Source organism: Armigeres subalbatus, chromosome 2, assembly GCF_024139115.2.
Source record: "Armigeres subalbatus isolate Guangzhou_Male chromosome 2, GZ_Asu_2, whole genome shotgun sequence".
NCBI lineage: Eukaryota > Metazoa > Arthropoda > Insecta > Diptera > Culicidae > Armigeres > Armigeres subalbatus.
Genome location: NC_085140.1, coordinates 173,899,289 through 173,920,892, shown reverse-complemented (window position 1 = coordinate 173,920,892; position 21,604 = coordinate 173,899,289). Strand labels below are relative to the sequence as shown.

The following is a 21,604-nucleotide window of genomic DNA, read 5'->3' as shown; positions in this document are numbered from 1 at the left end:
CGTAGTCTTGGGCTAGTCTACCGTCTTGTAGCCGCCCAATGTTAAGCCGCGGCGTCCGACTACGACGCGTGTTGTACACCGTCGAGAGTTTTAAGCGCAGGCATACTGCAACGTGGTAGTGGTCGGATTCAATATTCACACTGCGGTAAGTGCGGACGTTCGTGATGTCGGAGGAGAATTTACCGTCGATTAGAACGTGGTCGATTTGGTTTTGCGTTTCTTGGTTAGGTGATCTCCATGTGGCCTTGTGGATATTTTTGCGGGGAAAGAAGCTGCTTCGGACTACCATTCCGCGGGAGGCTGCGAAGATTATGCATCGTTGGCCGTTGTCATTCGATACGGTGTGCAGACTATCCGGTCCGATGACCGGTCTATACATTTCCTCCCTTCCTACCTACCCTTCCTACCTCTGAAAGCAGCGAAACTGACAGAAGCATAAAGTATCAATTAATGAAAAGTCCTATTCTCGTTTTCACTCAAATGAAAGCCAATGAAATGTTAATTAATTTTTTTTGTTATTGTCGTGTAACAAGTTGATGCGTGCATGCAAGATATGTTTATTCTATAATTTATTTGTTGGGCGCATGTGACCTTGTGCATTACGGAGCTAAATCACTGTTTTCCATTCACGGAATTCGGAAAATATTTGGAATGTGTGATACATGACGCATTCAAGAAATTCTTGCAGTAAGATCTTAAGGTAAGATCTTAAGCCAACCAGCCCCCACCTTGAGGGAAGTTAAGGATGCCATTCAACAGCTAAAGACCAATAAAGCAGTTGGTAAGGATGGTATCGGAGCTGAGCTCATCAAGATGGCCACGGAAAAGCTGGCCACTTGCCTGCACAAACTGATAGACAGAATCTAGGAAACCGAACAGCTACCGGAGGAGTGGAAGGAAGGGGTTATATGCCCCATCTACAAGAAAGGCGACAAACTGGAGTGTGAGAACTTTCGAGTGATCACCATCCTTAATGCCGCCTACAAAGTGATATCCCAGATCATCTTCCGTCGTCTGTCACCATTAGTGAACGAGTTCGTGGGAAGTTATCAAGCCGGCTTCGTTGACGGCCGCTCGACAACGGACCAGATCTTTACTGTACGGCAAATCCTTCAAAAATGCCGTGAATACCAGGTCCCAACGCAACATCTGTTCGTTGATTTCATGGCGGCATACGACAGTATAGACCGCGTAGAGCTATGGAAAATTATGGACGAGAACAGCTTCCCTGGGAAGCTTACCAGACTGATCAAAGCAACGGTGGATGGTGTGCAAAACTGTGTGAAGATTTCGGGCGAACACTCCAGTTCGTTCGAATCGCGCCGGGGACTAAGACAAGGTGATGGACTTTCGTGCCTGTTGTTCAACATTGCGCTAGAAGGTGTCATGTCAACAGATACAGTCAATTTATTTGCTTCGCGGATGACATGGACATTGACGGCCGAACATTTGCAAAGGTGGCAGAACTGTACACCCGCCTGAAACGTGAAGCAACAAAAGTTGGACTGGTGGTGAATGCGTCAAAGACAAAGTACATGCTTGTGGGCGGAACCGAGCCTGACAGGGCCCGCCTGGGAAGCAGTGTTACGATAGACGGGGATACCTTCGAGGTGGTCGAGGAATTCGTCTACCTCGGATCCTCGCTAACGGCTGACAACAACGTTAGTCGTGAAATACGAAAGCGCATCATCTGTGGAAGTCGGGCCTACTTCGGGCTCCAGAAGAAACTGCGGTCAAAAAAGATTCGCCACCGCACCAAATGTGTCATGTACAAGACGCTTATAAGACCGGTTGTCCTCTACGGACATGAAACATGGACAATGCTCGAGGAGGACTTGCAAGCACTCGGAGTATTCGAGAGACGGGTGCTTAGGACCATCTTTGGCGGTGTGCAAGAAGACGGTGTGTGGCGGCGAAGAATGAACCATGAGCTCGCCCAACTCTACGGCGAACCCAGTATCCAGAAGGTAGCTAAAGCCGGAAGGGTACGATGGGCAGGACATGTTGCAAGAATGCCGGACAGCAACCCTGCAAAAATGGTGTTCGCTTCCGATCCGGCAGGTACGACATAATCGTTACACATAGATAAGTAGGGTGATTCATTCCGATGCCCTACACTGCAATAAAAAAGGTTTCACACAGAGGACACTAAAGTATTCTCCTTTGACTATCAACTACTCAATTATGACTCCAAAATATGGCCTTTTGTGGGATAACGGTTTCACTCACAAAAAGGTACAAATATTATGTGCAACTATGAAAAAATTAAATTAAAATAATTTTTTTTGTGTAAAAATTTTGCTTTTATGCATCTAATCCTACTACCCCTACCCCCGAAAGAGCACACTTTCAGTCTTCCGTCCATAATAATTGTGTTGAAATGAGGAAATGGAGAGGGTTTAGAAATGGTCCATTTCCAGTATTCTATAAGAAAATCAACTAAAAAGCAAATCAAATAAAAAGTTATCACTTGGCTGGTAAATGCCAGTTCTCGGAGAGCAGTGGGTAGAACTTGTGGATCCGTTGTTGATTATAATATAGATCCACCGTCGTACTTTGTCATGTCCCATCCTTTCCTTCATCGTTTTTGTAGGTTTTCGTTATCTAGGATGTAGAATGAATCTCTCATTCTTGATCCACATCGTCGTCGGGTCTCTTGATAAACGTCGCACCAATCCTTTGCTCCATTTGTGTCGACTGATTTCGATTCTTGAGATTAGCCTAAACCTGAAATCTACGATACTTGAAATCGGATGTCAAAACTTTTGCTCTTTTAAAATTTAATGAAAAAATGCCAAAAAAAATTTTAGGAAACAAGATGGTTATATATCAGAAAGTGCTTGAGCGATGGGCCGTGGCCCCGGCCCCCCACAATTCTTATGTACCACTACCTTTTCTGTACATTCCGGGCCCCCCTCAAGCTGTCGGCCCCCTTTGCGTTTCACACCAGAAACAACAATCACGGTTCCAGCTTTTGAAACAGCGGAGATATTGAAGAAATATAGAATCGATCGAATCAATACAATAATGGCCCCATGATTCTAAGCGCGAGGTTTGTTCGTTTTCTTTCATATCCTAGTCTTTTCGTGTCATCACCAATGCAAACGGTAGTAGCTTATGTGAAACAAATAGCGTGATGCCTACATGGCATGTTGGAGCGGCTAGAACGGGCGCATCCCTATGGCTATTATTGTCAATATTTTGGGTTCAAGGCCTGCCGCGGCCATACTTTTTTTTCATAAATGTTCTATTAAAATTCTAGCAAAATCTGAGTGAGAGGTAAAAGTGATGAAACTAAAAAGGGATTTCGTCTTAATTAACATGATTTTGAAAGATGCTCAGCAGACAATGAAAAAAAATCTAGCTTCTCCTGAGAAACGCTCGCTTTTGTCTCATCGAAAAGACGAAACCCTGCTTAAAATATCTTCAATATAGACCTTTGGACTTTACAGGAAAAATATTCTGTTTTCATACCGTATTTCTTCATGTCAGCGCCCTCCCACGGGCTGGCGCCCCTTGGTTGAGGGGGAGGGGTCCACCCGTTGAACCGCACGCTATGGCGCTGCCGGTATATAATTCGTGTCAGGTGGCCTCACAATTTGATCTCAAACATCGAGCTCTGACGTTGTTGTCACCAGAGCAGGGTTTGCAGAAATCGCTCTCAATAGATAACGAACAACGATAAGAGAGAGGCAAAAACTGTTCCGAATCATAACAAGCCTTGATAAAAAAAATGTATCAAACTTGTATACAAGTGCGAAAAAACAAAATCGGATAGGCAGCGCCCACAGAAAATGGTGATTCGCGCTTTGTTTTCGCTTCTTTAAACAAGCACTGGACTGGAACCCGTCAGACGCTCATGGCGGAGTAGCATCTATGAAGAAATAAAAGAAGGCGACCGAAATCTAATTTTACAACAGGAGATAGCTGTACTTCTCCCAGGCTGGAAACCTTAAAATCGTCCTTTCGCGCCAGCCAAAAATTGAATATAAATAAAAATTGATTTATATGGGAAAAATCTTATGGGGGAGGTGGGGTTGAAAAACCCAGAAAAATGGCTTACCTAATTAATGTACTAATAAGCTAATAACCTAATTGTTATTGAAAACGTTTTTATTAAAAGTTATTAAAAACAACAAAGAACAAAGAACAGCAGAACAAAGGGAAACCACAGACAAACAGACATAACGCTCGTATAAATTCCATCGTTCACCGATTTACTGGTCAATTCAAATAATCATTAGTTGGCCAATCGATCACTCGGGGCGCGCGCATCGGGTTTACTCGAGTTTGACATATGCTCACTACCGCCATCTGGTTCGTGATTTGCCCAACTAACTGAAATCAACAGATGTCGCTAGTGTTTGCACGACAATGATTTTGACGAGTAAATGTTCAATGTGTTATGTCTTTTTGTCTGTGGGGAAACGAAGCAACAATCTTTATCTGGTAACTAAAATATCTTTTGTCTCAAGGTATTTGCATTATGTCAAATATTTATCTAGGTAGTTAGTCTGATATACATATATGCCAATGTTTATCCAGTCTGCAATTTTTTTTTGGATCATTATGACAAATATTTAACGATTGAATAAAGCGTGAACCACTACTTTGAACAAAGTACAAGTAATCTGTTGAAATGCAAATACATAAATGCTTCACATCAAACCAAATTAATCTGAAGAAACACAAAAACGTTAGCACTAGCTAAGGCTGCCTAATCACTTCGCAAAAGTGACGAATAATGGATAGCAGCAATTAACCCACGCTTCACAAATCAGATAAAGTAATTTTCCACACCTCATTAAACCATCTTAACGCTATTCGCTGCATTAGCACTACTTAACAACCCAATTATCACTAATCCGCTTGTGGCGGAAAAAGAACCTTCAAATAGATAAGACCAAATGCTCCCTGGAAAAATAAAACACCAATATTGGCACTACTCCGTATAATCCTGGAACGGCAAAATAGAGACAATTAAATTGGATTCCTAATTGGCGATGCGATTGCTACCACCTGACGAGTTGACCGATAGCTTCATGCCTGACAGCGATAGGGGAGGGGGAAACACCGCCCGTCCATTACCCGCGCGGGGGCATTGAATGTAGGTCAATCCAGCTTTGTGGTGGGTGCTAAACAGATAGTAACGCCCCTAGAGGAGAGATGGCGGTTGTGGAAAGTGTGACGATCCATGCAATATTTTTAAGATGGGTCATACTATTATTGTTTATTTCTTTTCTGCTTCTATTCCGGATGCTTTCAGATTGATGTGGCTAATAGAATTCTGATAGCTATCAAGAAATGTTCAGTAAGTTGGTGAGTTGATCTCAGACGACTGTGTAGATACTTGGAAAAAGTGGAAAAACATCGCCACATTATTGGTAGGTAGGGGAGAACGGTCCAAAATGCACCCCTTAAGCTTTTTCGATGTTTTCGCCCATACAAACAAAAATACCCAACCGTTTCAACGTATAGGTGCAGGCATTTACAAACCCAGCTACATTTCACAATGATCTCCTATTTAAAACAATAAGGTTTTCATGACTTTCTAACGCATTTAAAAAATGTTTTAAAAATAGGCCTGGGGCAAAATGCCAGAATGGTGGTCTAAAATGACTCAATTGCATATAAAATAATGGCGAACGAATAGTTGTTTGTTTTTTCTTAATGGATTGAGCTACAATCTTACGAATGATGTTGAAGAATAGCAAATCGGTAAATTTGAGTGAATATGAAGGGATTTTGATAGATTATTCCAATGGAGCTCAATGATGGATAACTAATTATGAAATGTAATGGTAATATTCGTTCATAAATGTACTACAACAGATTATATGAGTGATTTTATGAGGGAGGCCATTTTGCCCCAGGGGTGCATTTTGGACCGTTCTCCCCTAGGTAGGTAGTCTGTTCGTTCATGTTTGTTATATATTTGCTTTTGGGCTGGTAAAATGACCGCTCGGGTTTCGTGGCATGGTAGCTCGTTCACCGTTTACGGGGAAGATAAATCAATAATCTTTAATTAAATTTTCATGATAGAAGTCGAATAGGGGAACATTTATATATTACGTAACACTTTATCGAGCGTGGTTAGACGACAATTAACAACTCATAGAAAAAAATGTTTTTTAACCCTTAAAAGACTGGGACGACACTTTGACCATACTTTTGGTCATAACTTATGACGCCGTGGGCCGATTTTCGGAATTTATATAGTTTTACAAAGGGGAATAGCAGCACTTTCAAATGCCGTTACGAAATTCCGGTTCGTAGATTCCCGTCCGGAGGAATAACCGGAAATGTAGGGGACACCTCGCATATTTCCATGTATCGAAGGTCAAATTTTAATTGTAGTCAATAGTATTCTAATAAAAATAGCTCAAATCGACAATTATATTAATTTATGATTGCCAGGAATCGATATCTGTGAATCAATAGACTTATATTGAGAACTACGTTCACTATTCCGGGACCGGAATCACCGGTATGTGGTTCCGGAGGACCAAATCAAAATTTCAGAGAACCATACCATGCGACACATCAAATTACACTGCCGCGACGAGATATGGCCAACGAAAGTGTAATCGGACCGTTTTGGACACATGTGACCACTCTGGCACAGGTTCCGGTACGTCACTATCCGGTTCCGGAGGACCAAATCAAAATTTCAAAGAACCATACCATGCGACACATCAAATTACACTGCCGCGACGAGATACGGCCAACGAAAGTGTAATCGTACCGTTTTGGACACATGTGACCACTCTGGCACAGGTTCCGGCACGCCACTATCCGGTTCCACTGCCGCGACGAGATATGGCCAACGAAAGTGTAATCGGACCGTTTTAGTCACATGTGACCACTCTGGCACCGGTTCCGGTACGCCACTATCCGGTTCCGGAGGACCAAATCAAAATTTCAGAGAACCATACCATGCGACACATCAAATTACACTGCCGCGACGAGATACGGCCAACGAAAGTGTAATCGGACCGTTTTGGACACATGTGACCACTCTGGCACAGGTTCCGGTACGCCACTATCCGTTTCCGGAGGACCAAATCAAAATTCCAGAGAACCATGCCTTGCGACACATCAAATTACACTGCCGCGACGAGATACGGCCAACGAAAGTGTAATCGGACCGTTTTGGAAACATGTGACCACTCTGGCACAGGTTCCGGTACGCCACTATCCGGTTCCGAAGGACCAAATCAAAATACCAGAGAACCATACCATGCGATACATCAAATTACACTGCCACGACGAGATATGGCCAACAAAAGTGTAATCGGACCGTTTTGGTCACATATGACCACTCTGGAACAGGTTCCGGTACGCCACTATCCGGTTCCGGAGGACCAAATCAAAATTCCAGAGAACCATACCATGCGACACATCAAATTACACTGCCGCGACGAGATATGGCCAACGAAAGTGCAATCGGACCGTTTTGAGCACATGTGACCACTCTGGAACAGGTTCCGGTACGCCACTATCCGGTTCCGGAGGACCAAATCAAAACTTTAGAGAACCATACCATGCGATATATCAAATTACACTGTCGCGACAAGATATGGCCAACGAAAATGAAATAGGACTAATAATAATAAGAATTTGAGGGAGCAACCGTATAATTTCCGGAATATTTTGAGGATTTTCAAAACATTCTTTTATAAATCTGTGGAATTTTCTATTTTTTTACGGACACCTGTTCTCTCTTTACCTTTCGGAGACCAGTAAGATATAGTGTTGATTAAATATTTGTAACGGCCACTGATTTACTAAGTCAATGCCACAATGCATTGAAATTCCAAAATTTGTACATGGATAGCTAAAAATTCAAGCTTTATTCACTTGGTGGTCAAATGAGCCCAAAACGCTTCAATTGCAATTCCTGAAATTTCGATTCGATGGTTCTCAGCACTTTTTATTTGGTCCTCCGGATAGTGGCATACCGGAACCTCTGCCAGAGTGGTCACATGGGTCCAAAACGGTCCGATTACAATTTCGTTGGCCATATCTTGCTGCGGCAGTGTAATTTGATGTATGGCACGGTATGGTTGTCTAAAATTTTGATTTTGTCCTGCGGAACCGGATAGTGGCGTAGCTGAACCTGTGCCACAGTGGCCACATGGGTCCAAAACGGTCCGATTACACTTTCGTTGGTCATATCTCGTCGCGGCAATGTATTTTGAACCATTCTCTGAAATTTTGATTTATTCCTCCGGAACCGAATAGTGGCGTACCAGAACCTGTGCCAGAGTGGTCACATGTGTACAAAACAGTTCGATTACACTTTCGTTGGCCATATCTTGTCGCGGCAATGTAATTTGATGTGTCGCATGGTATGGTTGTCTAAAATTTTGCGGAACCGGATAGTGGCGTAGCTGAACCTGTGCCACAGTGGCCACATGGGACCAAAACGGTCCGATTACACTTTCGTTGGTCATATCTCGTCGCGGCAGTGTAACTTGATGTATCGCATGGTGTGGTTCTCTGAAATTTTGATTTGGTCCTCCGGAACCGGATAGTGGCGTACCGGAACCTGTTCCAGAGTGGTCACATGTGTCCAAAACGGTCCGATTACACTTTCGTTGGCCATATCTCGTCGCGGCATGGTATGGTTATCTAAAATTTTGATTTTGTCCTCCGGAACCGGATAGTGGCGTAGCTAAACCTATGCCACAGTGGCCACATGGGTCCAAAACGGTCCGATTACACTTTCGTTGGTCATATCTCGTTGCGGCAGTGTAATTTGATGTGTCGCATGGTATGGTTCTCTGAAATTTTGATTTGGTCCTCCGGAACCGGATAGTGGCGTACCGGAACCTGTGCCAGAGTGGTCACATGTGTCCAAAACGGTCCTATAACACTTTCGTTGGCCATATCTCGTCGCGGCAGTGTAATTTGATGTGTCGCATGGTGTGGTTCTCTGAAATTTTGATTTGGTCCTCCAGAACCGGATAATGGCGTACTAGAACCTGTTCCAGAGTGGTCACATGTGTCCAAAACGGTCCGATTACACTTTCGTTGGCCATATCTCGTCGCGGCAGTGTAATTTGATGTGTCGCATGGTATGGTTCTCTGAAATTTTGATTTGGTCCTCCGGAACCGGATAGTGGCGTACCGGAACCTGTGCCAGAGTGGTCACATGTGACCAAAACGGTCCGATTACACTTTCGTTGGTCATATCTCGTTGCGGCAGTGTAATTTGATATGTCGCATGGTGTGGTTCTCTGAAATTTTGATTTGATCCTCCGGAACCGGATAGTGGCGTACTGGAACCTGTTCCAGAGTGGTCACATGTGTCCAAAACGGTCCGATTACACTTTCGTTGGCCGTATCTCGTCGCGGCAGTGTAATTTGATGTGTCGCATGGTATGGTTCTCTGGAATTTTGATTTGGTCCTCCGGAACCGGATAGTGGCGTACCGGAACCTGTGCCAGAGTGGTCACATGTGTCCAAAACGGTCCGATTACACTTTCGTTGGCCATATCTCGTCGCGGCAGTGTAATTTGATGTGTCGCATGGTATGGTTCTCTGAAATTTTGATTTGGTCCTCCGGAACCACATACCGGTGATTCCGGTCCCGGAATAGTGGACGTAGTTGTCAATATAAGTCTATTGATTCACAGATATCGATTCCTGGCAATCATATATTAATATAATTGTCGATTTGAGCTATTTTTATTAGAATACTATTGACTACAATTAAAATTTGACCTTCGATACATGGAAATATGCGAGGTGTCCCCTACATTTCCGGTTATTCCTCCGGACGGGAATCTACGAACCGGAATTTCGTAACGGCATTTGAAAGTGCTGCTATTCCCCTTTGTAAAACTATATAAATTCCGAAAATCGGCCCACGGCATCATAAGTTATGACCAAAAGTATGGTCGAAGTGTCGTCCCAGTCTTTTAAGGGTTAAAGAGTGTCGTACGTGACGTATTTAATAGACGCTCTCCAACGTCTGTTGGTATTCCAATAATAAACCAATACTACGCTAAACAACCTTTATTTCACAATGCATGTCGTAGGAATGTGTTATAACGACGCTTAAATAGAATATTGTATATATTTGTATTATATCAAAGATTTTGTGAATTGGTGTTTATTCTATAGCTCATTGCATACCAATTCCTCTTAATCAAAGTGATCATATTCACATAGAGCAGATTGAAAGTTGCTTCACGTATGATCCGCGTGAATGTTGTGAAAATGTGAACGTTATAGTCAAGTAACCAAGTATCCATCATGCATGTCGTGTTTCCTAAGCCGGACCGAGAATTGAACTCGCCATCGCATCGCCAGATTGACAATAATCCTACGACACGTCGTTAATGCATCTTCTCTAATCAAGGGGTAGATTCAATTTTAATCAAACATGTTTGATTGTACGCTGCGTGTAGCATGATAGAGATAATAAATATCTACCCTGTGTTTGACTTACAACTTAAAATGTGAGCAATTCCAATGAAAGCTCTCTGACAAGATAAAAAAAAAACAAACAGCAAAATCACAAAAGACGCATTATTATCTCGGGTCACTCCTTACGACAGCAGTGAAAAGCTTATCCTTCTTTTGTGTTGATAATCTTTCGCATTCACTGCTCCATGGTTTCCGATAAGGGTGGGTTTTGTACTTTAAAGGGCCCCATACACGCTCCGGTATGTTGTACAACTTTGACTCCGCCCCCAGAAAATATGGTTCGGTTGGAGTAAAGTCGGAGCATCTGTGCGCAAGTTGTACGACATTCCATATTTCTTACTGTTTTCTTCTTCCTTTTTCTTTCTTTCTTGTTCCATTAACTCTTCTTTATTATTTATACCTCCTTCATTTTTCTTTCTTCCTTGTTCCTTATTCATTATTCCTTCCTGCTTCCGTCTTCTATCTACCTTCTTCATTCTTTCTTCCGTCTTCCCCGTTCCTTCTTATTTCTTCCTTATTGCTTTTTCTAACCTTCATCTTCCTTTTTCTATACTCTATCAACCTTGTTCTTTATGTTTTTCTTTTTCCCTGCTTTCACTTGCTTTTTTCTTACTTATTCTATTCTTCCATCTTTCTTCCTAATTTTTCCTTCTTTCTGCTTCCTTCTTCCTTCTTATGCCTTTCTCGTACACCAAGGTGCAACGAAAAGGCTATATATTAGCCTTTTCCATGCTTCAGGGAAGACTCCCTCGTCCAGGCATCTCTGCATGACAGATCTGAACATCTCGGGAGCCTCAGCAATGGCCGCTTCGATGGCCAGGTTCGGAATACCATCCGGTCCTGGCGCCTTACCTACACTAAGGGACTGTGCAATCCCCGCAAGTTCCGCCACAGTTACTCTTCCCTCGTCGGCCACCCTGGCAGCTCCACAAAGGGAGGCCAGGGACTTGGGTCGTGACGTGGGAAGAGCCCCGCGATGATGCTCTCCAGCATCTCTGGAGACCGCTCTGTATGGGGCCATCGCCCCACGTGTCTTGGCCATTACGACCCTATAGGCGTCACCCCATGGATTCGCGTTGGCATTTTGACACAAGCTCTCGAAGCAGGCTTTTTTGCTTGATCTAATCTCAGTCTTCAGAGCGGCTCTAGCAGCCACGAACGCCACCCGTCGTTCAACACGCTCCTCTTCTGTGCGTGTTCGCTGCATGCGCCTCCTTGCCCGTAGGCAGGTGCGGCGCAGGTTTGCAGTAAGCCGGTGGCCTCCCATTCCTAGGGTGGACTTTCCTAGGCATGGTGGCATCGCATGCACGCGAGAGTACTGTTACCAGCTGCTCGCCGCTCAGACCGAGAGTATTGTGCTCGCGGCGGAGCGCTTCCTTAAACACCTCGTCGTCGAAATATGATGTCTTCCACATACGAGGGCTAGGCCTCGCCCCTTCTTCCGTCCGCTGAATGCTGGACGTATAGTCGATACTGTAGCGAACCCCAAGGTGGTCGCTGTGAGCGTAGCCATCATCTACCCTCCAGTTCGAACTACTCGTTTGGCCAGGGCTCCAGAACGTAACGTCGATAATCGACTCGGCCCCGTTCCAGCTGTAGGTACTTTTGGTACCGACATTAGCCAAGTCCACATCCAACATGGCCAGTGATTCCAGCAGGATCTGCCCCCGTTGATTTGTGGATCAGCTTCCCCATTCCACGGCCCAAGCGTTGAAGTCCCCCGCTATCACCACCGGCCTAAGCCCCATCAAGTTAGTCGTCAAACAATCTAGCATTCGACCGAACTGCTCGATCGACCATCGAGGAGGCGCATAGCAGCTGCAGAAGAAGACCCCGTTGATTTTGGCAATGACGAAGCCCTCGTGTGTCGAAGACACCAACTCTTGGACTGGGTATTTCCCCGTTGTCCATATCGCCGCCATTTTAGACCCATCGGTGACCCAATTACCGTTCCTGGTGGGTACCCGGTAAGGATCTGCTATGATGGCGATATTCGTCCCCCATTCAGCAACTGTCTGACACAGCAGTTGCTGGGCTGCATCACAGTGGTTCAGGTTTAGCTGCGTTACCTGCACTGTGATTTTGCAGCACGCTTAAACGCCGGGCATTTCGAACTCCCCATGGGGTGCTTGCTGTTCGCAGCTTTGCTGGAACAGATCAAACAGTTGGGAGGGTTCGTGCAGCATTGTGCCTTATGTCCCTCCAATCCGCAGCGTCGACAGAGCTTGCTTCTGTCAGGGCCTTTGCAGTCTCATTGCTTGTGCCCCGGTTCCAGGCACTTGAAGCAAACTTCGGGTTGCTCATATATGCCCACAGAGCATACCGACCACCCAGCTTGACGCTCCCTAACTTGACTATCTTGGAGGCGTCCGCTGCAGATAGCCGAACCAATGCTACCTGTGTCCCTGCCGGACCTTTCCGTAGCCGAACGGCTGCGGTGGACGCCTCCACTTCACACTGTCGCCGCAGTGCCGTGACGAGCTCTTCGACTTCGGTGATCTCGTCCAGGTCTTTAACCCTTAGATTCACCTCCGTCGTGAGTGCCCTCACCTTGACCGTCTCGCCTAGGACTTCCTCCGCCAACTTCTTGTAAGCGGCGCCCTTTTGCGAGACGCCCCGCTTTAGCTCGAGGATCATCTCACCCATCCGGGTACGTCTTATTCGACGTACGTCGGCGCCGAGTTCACCGAGCTTGATGTCACTCCTCATCGCCTTCAAGACGTCCGAGTACTTAGCCTCGTCCGTCTTGATGACTAGGGCATCGCCCTGGAGCGATTGGCGCCTACCCTAGACTTCTTGCAACCCTCATTCGCCTGGGCCTTCTTTACGGCCCTTGACGTCTTCGGTTTCCTCTTGTTCTTGACCAGGGTCCAAAAGGCGTCATCCCCCTGTATTTCCCAGGTCTGGGGCGGCTGAGAGCTCTCAGCCTGCCGTAATCCCTTACCACCGTCTTTCCTGGGTGGACGGACCTTTCCAGGTCCTTCCTCTCCCGGTTTTGGAGGTACCTGGCCGGGATTCAGCTCCCCATCCCCACTACCCTTGTTCGGGGTAGTAACCCTCCGCGTTTTGGAGCGGCCCCCAGGGAGCTCATCCCCTGGAGACTGTCTCCCCCGTTTTTGTGTCTACTCCGTTGGAGCAATCACCCCCCACCGTGCCCACGAATACTTGAGCCTCAGTCTGGGTAGACTTTGGCACCACCGTCTTCGCTGGCACGCCCCCGGTCGATTCGACCTTGCCCAAATCCGTGAATTCTTGGGCATCAGTCTGGGTAGACCTCGACTCCACAGATTTCACTCATTTCATGTATTTTGAAAACCAAACAGCAGATCATACTATTTTTGTACAAGACAAGATTTCATATATTCGTTTTCGCGATGAGTTAAATTTGTTTCAATGACAAAGAACAAATTATTTTCTGAACCTTCGACTTCCACTTCATCGGCGTTGCGGTCATTGAGTTTTTTAATGAAAAATATTTTTAAAAAATTGATGCAAAGTCAATCATATTAGAATTGATTAAATTATTATTCATAAAAGGTTTAGGCTTCCGGAGGTGAGCCACCCAAGGGCTGAAAGCCTCCCTAATAAAGATACAAAAAAAAAGGTTTAGGCTTACCTGCAAGTCCTGCGTGTACAGCTAGTAAAGCAGCAAAAGCGAGCATCTTAAACTTCGACGCCCTGTTCAGACTTTTCCTCCGAACAGCAGCTGCAGCATTGGCTTTCAGTCGTTGTATTGGTATCCTTACAGCTATCAGGTCTTTTCGTTCAATTCTATTGGTCTTTGTGCTTATATTTGTCTATGAGCTTTCAATAAAAACTCTTCGATCTTTTATTTGCAACTTTTCGTCGATTTGAATTCAACTGGGGATTTACAAACGTTTCACGCATTATATGTCCCCAGATATCTATATAGAAACTTATTCTATAAATCGTTAGCACGATTCAAAATCTGTTGATTCCCACGTTATTATTCTCGCTGATGAATTCTTTTTCCACTCTCAGATCCCCACGTTCTTCATCACACACCAGAAAAGCATTCCAGCATTTACATATTTCCGTCAAGCAGAATAACAAGCCATTCTTCGAGGCGCTTGAAACTTCTTTTCTTTTCACAAAACGTTCAGGACGTAAACAAAGAAAGAACACACTTCAAAAGAATTTTCTCCCACACAGCTAGCTTTAGCAATGACTAAGATAATAAAAAAGAATTTCCATAATTTTCCGGCTCCAGGTGTTTCAACGATGTTCGTTACCGGTGCTGTTGTAAGCGATTTTTCTGATTATGAAATATTTTTTCACTTTCCTGCATTTTCTAACTACGCACCTCACCCTCCACTTGATGACACGCTTGATTGCATTATGGAGTTTCAAATTCTGTTTGTCTATCCGACAGAACTTTCTGATGTCTTCTGCAACAGTTGTCGTGGCTTTCCTTCGATGGTAGATAAAAAAAAACTATCGTGACATTCGATTGATTGGTGACGATTCGATCCGTTCCCTTGGGGGCATCCTCTATTTCTCATTTTCCATGGTTTCTCTTTTTCATCTTGATAATGTAAAACACTTTCCGTTAATGAGTTTCCCTCGGTGCGAAGTTTTCTGAAACGGGACAAAGAGAAGAAATAATGGGATCTTGTGTAACTTTGAATTTGATTAAGAAGACAATTATTTTTCCACGCGGAACAAAATATTCGAGCTAGATTCGTTGGTAAAGGGTACATGATAAAAGTTCAACTGTAACTAAGTTTCTAAAGTTTGTATCATCTAAATTTTCGCACTCGTTATTGATTTGTCATTCATCAAGCTCAAATAGCAGCTCGTGGCAAATTAGTTGAATTACGGACTGGGATTCGGCTTTTCTACCAGCTGTCAGCAGCTTGTGCAGGTGATGACAAACGGGGTGTAAATTTTTTTAGGTGCTGCGATTTTCTTCGAGGCATTTAGCAACAGGCCAAAAGAACGATGGGGGAAAACTGTCAGCAACTTGTCGGCAGCTCGACCCCATGCCATTCCAGTGGCCAACAATTCCATGGTATGGATAGGAATTCAAAACGACTCACAGATGTATCATTAGGGAATGTCTACGGGGAAAATATCTGACGCTTTGAGAAAACATTGCTTTGTGTTGACGTTTCCAGTGAATAATTATTACTTTTATGCAATTTTAACTTTATTTGAATTTATCAACTTGATATGTCATAACAATGTAAAAGATAATTTAATACTTACTGACTAATGGGTGCTGGCACCAGTGGCCCATTGTTTTAGAGCAGCACAGGGCTACACATGAGGAAATACAGAACATGGGTAGAATCGAAATAATTGGTCTGAGCGTCATCACTGGTCAAGACTGTGGAAAGCAAATTTGCATTTGCATGATGGACGAAAAGCATAGATAACAGACTTGAAAGATCTCCATCCTGAGGGATGTTCAGCTGTTAATAGGAATTGCTTTAACCTATTGGCTTTCCCGTTACGCTGGGATATGGTTACTCTGAAGAAGTGCGTAACGGTGTAAATCCGGTCATATCGCCAGGCTCGGTACAACACTGAAGCTGACAACATAACGTCCCTAACCCCGAATCCCAAGGTGTCAGGCGACCCGTGCCGTGCCGAGGGGATGAATGGCATGGGGGGTGAAACAATTAGCCAGGCAGTAAACGGAGCCTGTAATTCTGGGTAGACACTTCTTCGTGGTGCATTACGGAGTAAGATTTACCACACTGTGCTCTAGTTCTTACTATTCTTGTTAATAGGGTAAGACGGTATAATGCGCCCCACCTGGCCAAAACGCCCCACTTTGATTTCTAGAAAACTATAACTAACTAATGCTACGTTTTGACAGGGCAAGTGAGTTGAACAACTCAGTTGAATTCAATTGACTTGCCAAAAGTTGAACATGTTCAACTTTCTTTTCGTTCAAGTGAATTGAATTAAGGTGTTTACACGTTCAGTTCGCGTTCGATTCAAGCGACTTGCTCAATTCATGTGCCTTGTCTAAACGTAGCATAAGGGTCAAAATCAGTTGGTACCTATGCATATTTGTAAAACCATCATCCTATGTGAATATGGGAGTATTTTTGTATTATTGCAAATTTCTTCCAAAACGCGAAATGCAAAGATCTTGCAAGAAGTTTCCAACCAAAATTCAAGCAGCGAGCTGTCAACTTTTTGGTGTCAAATCCTATCCTTCTTATGAGCTTGAAAGAGAAGGACGATTAGACGTCAGCTGAGAGCTGTTGGTTTTCGACGAGATTTTTTTTTCGAAGCGCGCCAAAAACAGTGATGCCAGACTTTCAGGAATGACTATAATTGTATCATTACGACAATAAAAAAAAAACATGTTTTTGAAGTGAAATTTGTCGTATTTTACCAAGTATTTTTCTGTTTTGAAAATTGAATATTTCTTGGAATAAAGACTGGCTAAAAACGAAAGATTTTATTTGACTCCTCCAAGACTGAAAATAATTTATTTGCGAAGTACCAATACAATTCTATTTTCATTGTCAACAACACTGGTTGAAAGATTTTCAGGCGTTCCTCAACATTTGCTAGCCAGATTCCATGCATTTTGACGTTCCACTGCAACTTGCAATACGTAATAAAAATAATAGAAAAATACAAAAAGTTACAGTTTTGATGTAACTTTCAATGTTTGTTTGCTCAACATTCTGGAGCGACGCTAGCATACTGTCCGCAAAACTTGCACTGGAACACTCAGTTGGGCAACAAAATGACTTTTCTCAGTGGTTAATCTTCTTATATATAAAAATGAAATGGTCTGTGTTCGTATCCGCATAACTCGAAAACGGCTGGATGGATTTTTTTCATTTCTTCAGCAGAAACATTCGTTGTAGTTTCCGACGGGTTTATATGATATTTCCTAATGGAAAAATTACGAGTAAAGTTGAGCAAACCGTGAATAACTAAAATTGTGATTCCTATGCGAACTTTGCATGGGCAGTTCGGAACGCACATTCTCGCCTACTATGCAGGACAACGTCTGCCGGGTCGACTAGTATGATATAAAATTGCTTCCATCTTCAAAAACGTAACGATTTTTACGAAAATAGGTTTACTGGCCAAAACGCCCCAGTGTAGGCAGGACGATATGCCCTTACCAACTGGACACAAGCGCGGCGAGCTTGCAGCAGTTGCTTCCAAATTTTATGAAATTATTTAAATGTAATTAAAACCTGAATAAATGGACTTATGTTGGTTTTTTAATGTCAAGTATATAAGGATTTGTAATCTTTTTATTATGGGATTGATAAAATACTAATGAAGGGCTATAAAACGTCTTTGGTTAAGGTGGGGCGTATTGCCCAGGCACCTTTTGAAATCCATTTTTTCACGACTTTTCAAAAAGGCTTTATTACGTGTTATCTGTAATATTTTTATATGACTACTCATGGGCAATACATTTGCGACTTCCTGGACTATCAAATAACACAAAGTTTGCATAAATTGCGTTGAAAAGTAAAAAGTTATCAAGGAGTTGCCTTAGGGGGGCATATTATACCGTCTTGCCCTACTTATGAGTGATGGTCGGAAGAGTATGGAACGACTATAATTTGCTTTTAGATGACCCATCTTTTCCTCTCTTTGGGTGGAGTCAATGGAGTAAATTATAAAAACGTAACTCAATCTTAGGCTGGTTTCGAAGCCAACATGAATCTTCAAGCTCTATGTAAAGGTAAGATTCAGAAATTCCAAAACGCAATGAAATCAGATCTCTGTACAAAAACGAATTCGGAACTCATAAGAAGAAGCAAAAATATGTTTGAACCTCAGTACCGATGCATGGCCAAAATCAGTATCACCCCACTTATTGTTGAGCCGAAACTGGTTGAGGGGCGCGCCTTTGAGAGTTGGTATAAGCCATTTCTCGTAGGATATAATAGCGGTACCTTAATCTAAAGAGGCCTTACATTAAGCTTGAGAAAATATATGAATAAAAACCCAGATTAATCCACCTAGCGGTGATAGTGCCTTTCTCGTTTCTTGCGAGGGAGTAATTTCTTCGCACTTTTGGTATGAAAAAAAGTATTTTGACCATAACTTCTGAGCCAATAGTCCGATCCGGCCAATTTTTAATAGGAAACAATGGGACATGATTCTGCGTCGAATGTTGCGAGCAAATCGGCCGAGAGTAAGTCAAGACAAAATTTTCAAAACGACTTATCTGCTTTTGTAAACAAAAAATTCGAACGTCGATTCGACGAATCTGATAACACTCCCACGCAAACAAACACTACCAATAGGCAGGTGAAGGTCTCGGCTACCTGATGATGGCGTTGGTTTGTGTCGAAGTGCTATGAGATTCGTGCAATCGACGTTTGAATCTCTGTTTACAAAAGCAGATAAGTCGTTTTGAAAATTTTGTCTTGAAGTGCCTAAATAGAGAGTAAGATTTTTTTTTTGTAAAAACTGGCCATAACTCCGAAGCCCATAGTCCGATTGGGCCGGTTTTTGATACGAAACAATGGGACAAGATTTAGATAGAGGTTAAGGATAAGTGAGTGTCAGTCAGTGAGTGAGAGAGATTATTTTGCGCACACACATACACACACAGACATCACTTCAATTCGTCGAGCTGAGTCGATCGGTATATAACACTATGGGTCTACGGGGGTCCTATAAAAAGTTCGTTTTTGGAGCGAACATATAGCCTTTAAGTATACTTTGTATACGAGAAAGGCAAAAAGAATTTTGGTCATAACTTCTAAGCCCATAGTCTGATCGGGTCAATTTTCAACAAATAATGGGACAGGACTCTGCGTCGAATGCAACTTGTTGCGAGCAAATCGGTTAAAGATAAGTGCCTAAAAATGAGCTAGACTTTTTAACGAGCTTTAATATGAAAAAAAGTATTTTGGCCATAACTTCTTAGCCTATAGTCCGATCGGGTCAATTTTCAATAGGAAACAATGGGACAGGACTCTGCGTCGAATGCAACTTGTTGTGAGCAAATCGGTTAAAGATAAGTGCCTAAAAAATGAGCTAGACTTTTTAACGAGCTTTAATATGAAAAAAAGTATTTTGGCCATAACTTCTTAGCCTATATTCCGATCGGGTCAATTTTCAATAGGAAACAATGGGACAGGATTCTGTGTCGAATGCAACTTGTTGCAAGCAAATCGGTTAAGAATAAGTGCCTGAAAAATGAGCTAGACTTTTCAACGTGCTTTAATATGAAAAACCCAGATTAATCCACCTACAGTGAGATTTTGACCCTTCCTTAAGCCCCAAACGCAATACAACGGAACGGCGACGGAAACGGCAAATTTGACAGAAAATATATATACTGTCAAATTTTCCGTTTCCGTCGCCGTTCCGTTGTATTGCGTTTGGGGCTTTAATTGTCAGGATTTTTTTCCAGATTCCAGTATTTAAACCGAGATAAAACTACTCAGCTTCCCACGGTGATTTACCGTAAAGCTGACAAAATAATTGCCTACCCAAAGGCGGATGTTATGGGTTGAATGAGAACTTAACGAATGATAACGTACTGTGCTTCATGCTGCCTATCTATAAAGCGCTCGTCTGATTGAATAACTATTGTGACATGATTAGTAACTACCGTAACGGTGGTTTAATATATTGTACTCGTAATTTCCAGAGACCTCGATAACAATTAATCCAGAACTAACTAAATCAGGTATTGATCTGAGCGAAACTCAATAGCGTTCAATAATAACATATATTTCGCCTTATGGATGCCTAATTTGGTAAAACTAAACTTGTTCAATACCTTAAAAATGAGCGAGATTTTTATGGTAGTAAATTTCAGAATTTGCACACATACATGCATACAAGTGATCAATTTGTGTCTCAAAACATGCTCACATTTGCTATCTAGCTTCCACTGAAGAAATTTTTGAAATCCCTTTCAATTTTTACGTTTTTTGCTTTTCTGAGAAGATTTTCTTATACATGCTTCTATATGTTCCTAAATTAAAATCATTTGTTTCTTTGAAACAAATCAGAAAAATAGGCATAATTCCATGTCATATTATTTGTTATAATTATATTTTCAATGACAGAGTGTATTTGTTTAAAATACCATACATTTTATTTAATAATTCACGAGATTTCTTGATAGATCAATACGTAACACACCTGCGTAACGCATACAAAGTGAAATTATAGACACTTCCGAAGGAAGGGTCAAAAAGTATTTTGGCCATAACTTCTAAGCCCATAGTCTGATCTGGTCAATTTTCAATAGGAAACAATAGGACAGGATTCTGTGTCGAATGCAACTTGTTGCGAGCAAATCGGTTAAAGATAAAAGCCTAAAAAATGAGCTAAACTTTTTAACGTGCTTTAATATGAAAAAAAGTATTTTGGCCATAACTTCTTAGCCCATAGTCCGATCGGGTCAATTTTCAATAGGAAACAATGGGACAGGATTCAGTGTCGAATGCAACATGTTGCGAGCAAATCGATTAAGGATAAGTGCCTAAAAAATGAGTTTGACTTTTTAACGTGCTTTAATTTGAAAAAAAAAATATTTTGGCCATAACTTCTAAGCCCATAGTCCGATCGGGTCAATTTTCAATAGGAAACAATGGGACAAGATTCTGTGTCGAATGAAACTTGTTGCGAGCAAATCAGTTAAGGATAAGTGCCTAAAAAATGAGCTAGACTTTTTAACGTGTTTTAATATGAAAAAAAGTATTTTGGCCATAACATCTTAGCCCATAGTCCGATCGGGTCAATTTTCAATAGGAAACAATGGGACAGGATTCTGTGTCGAATGCAACTTGTTGCGAGCAAAGGATAAGTGCCTGAAAAATGAGCTAGACTTTTTGCGCACACACACACATACACACACACAGACATCACTCCAATTCGTCGAGCTGAGTCGATCGGTATATAACACTATGGGTCTCCGGGTCTCCTATAAAAAGTTCGTTTTTGGAGCGAACATATAGCCTTTACGTATACTTTGTATACGAAAAAGGCAAAAAGTATTTTGGCCATAACTTCTAAGCCCATAGTCCGATCGGGTCAATTTTCAATAGGGAACAACGGGATAGGATTCTGCGTCGAATGAAACTTGTTGAGAGCAAATCTGTTGAGGATAAGTGCCCAAAAAATGAGCTAGACTTTTTAATGTGCTTTTATATGAAAAAAAAGTATTTTGGCCATTACTTCTAAG

The 21,604-nt window shown here is 42.6% G+C and overlaps 1 protein-coding gene across 1 annotated transcript in view; it reads right to left on the bottom strand.

Moving 5' to 3' along the window:
• Positions 1-21,604, bottom strand: part of LOC134211226 (uncharacterized) — a 419,224-nt gene that overhangs the window by 275,205 nt on the left and 122,415 nt on the right. The window contains 1 exon segment of the mRNA XM_062687921.1: positions 14,054-15,036. Coding sequence (XP_062543905.1) covers positions 14,054-14,099 — 46 coding nt within the window. The 5' untranslated portion in view covers positions 14,100-15,036.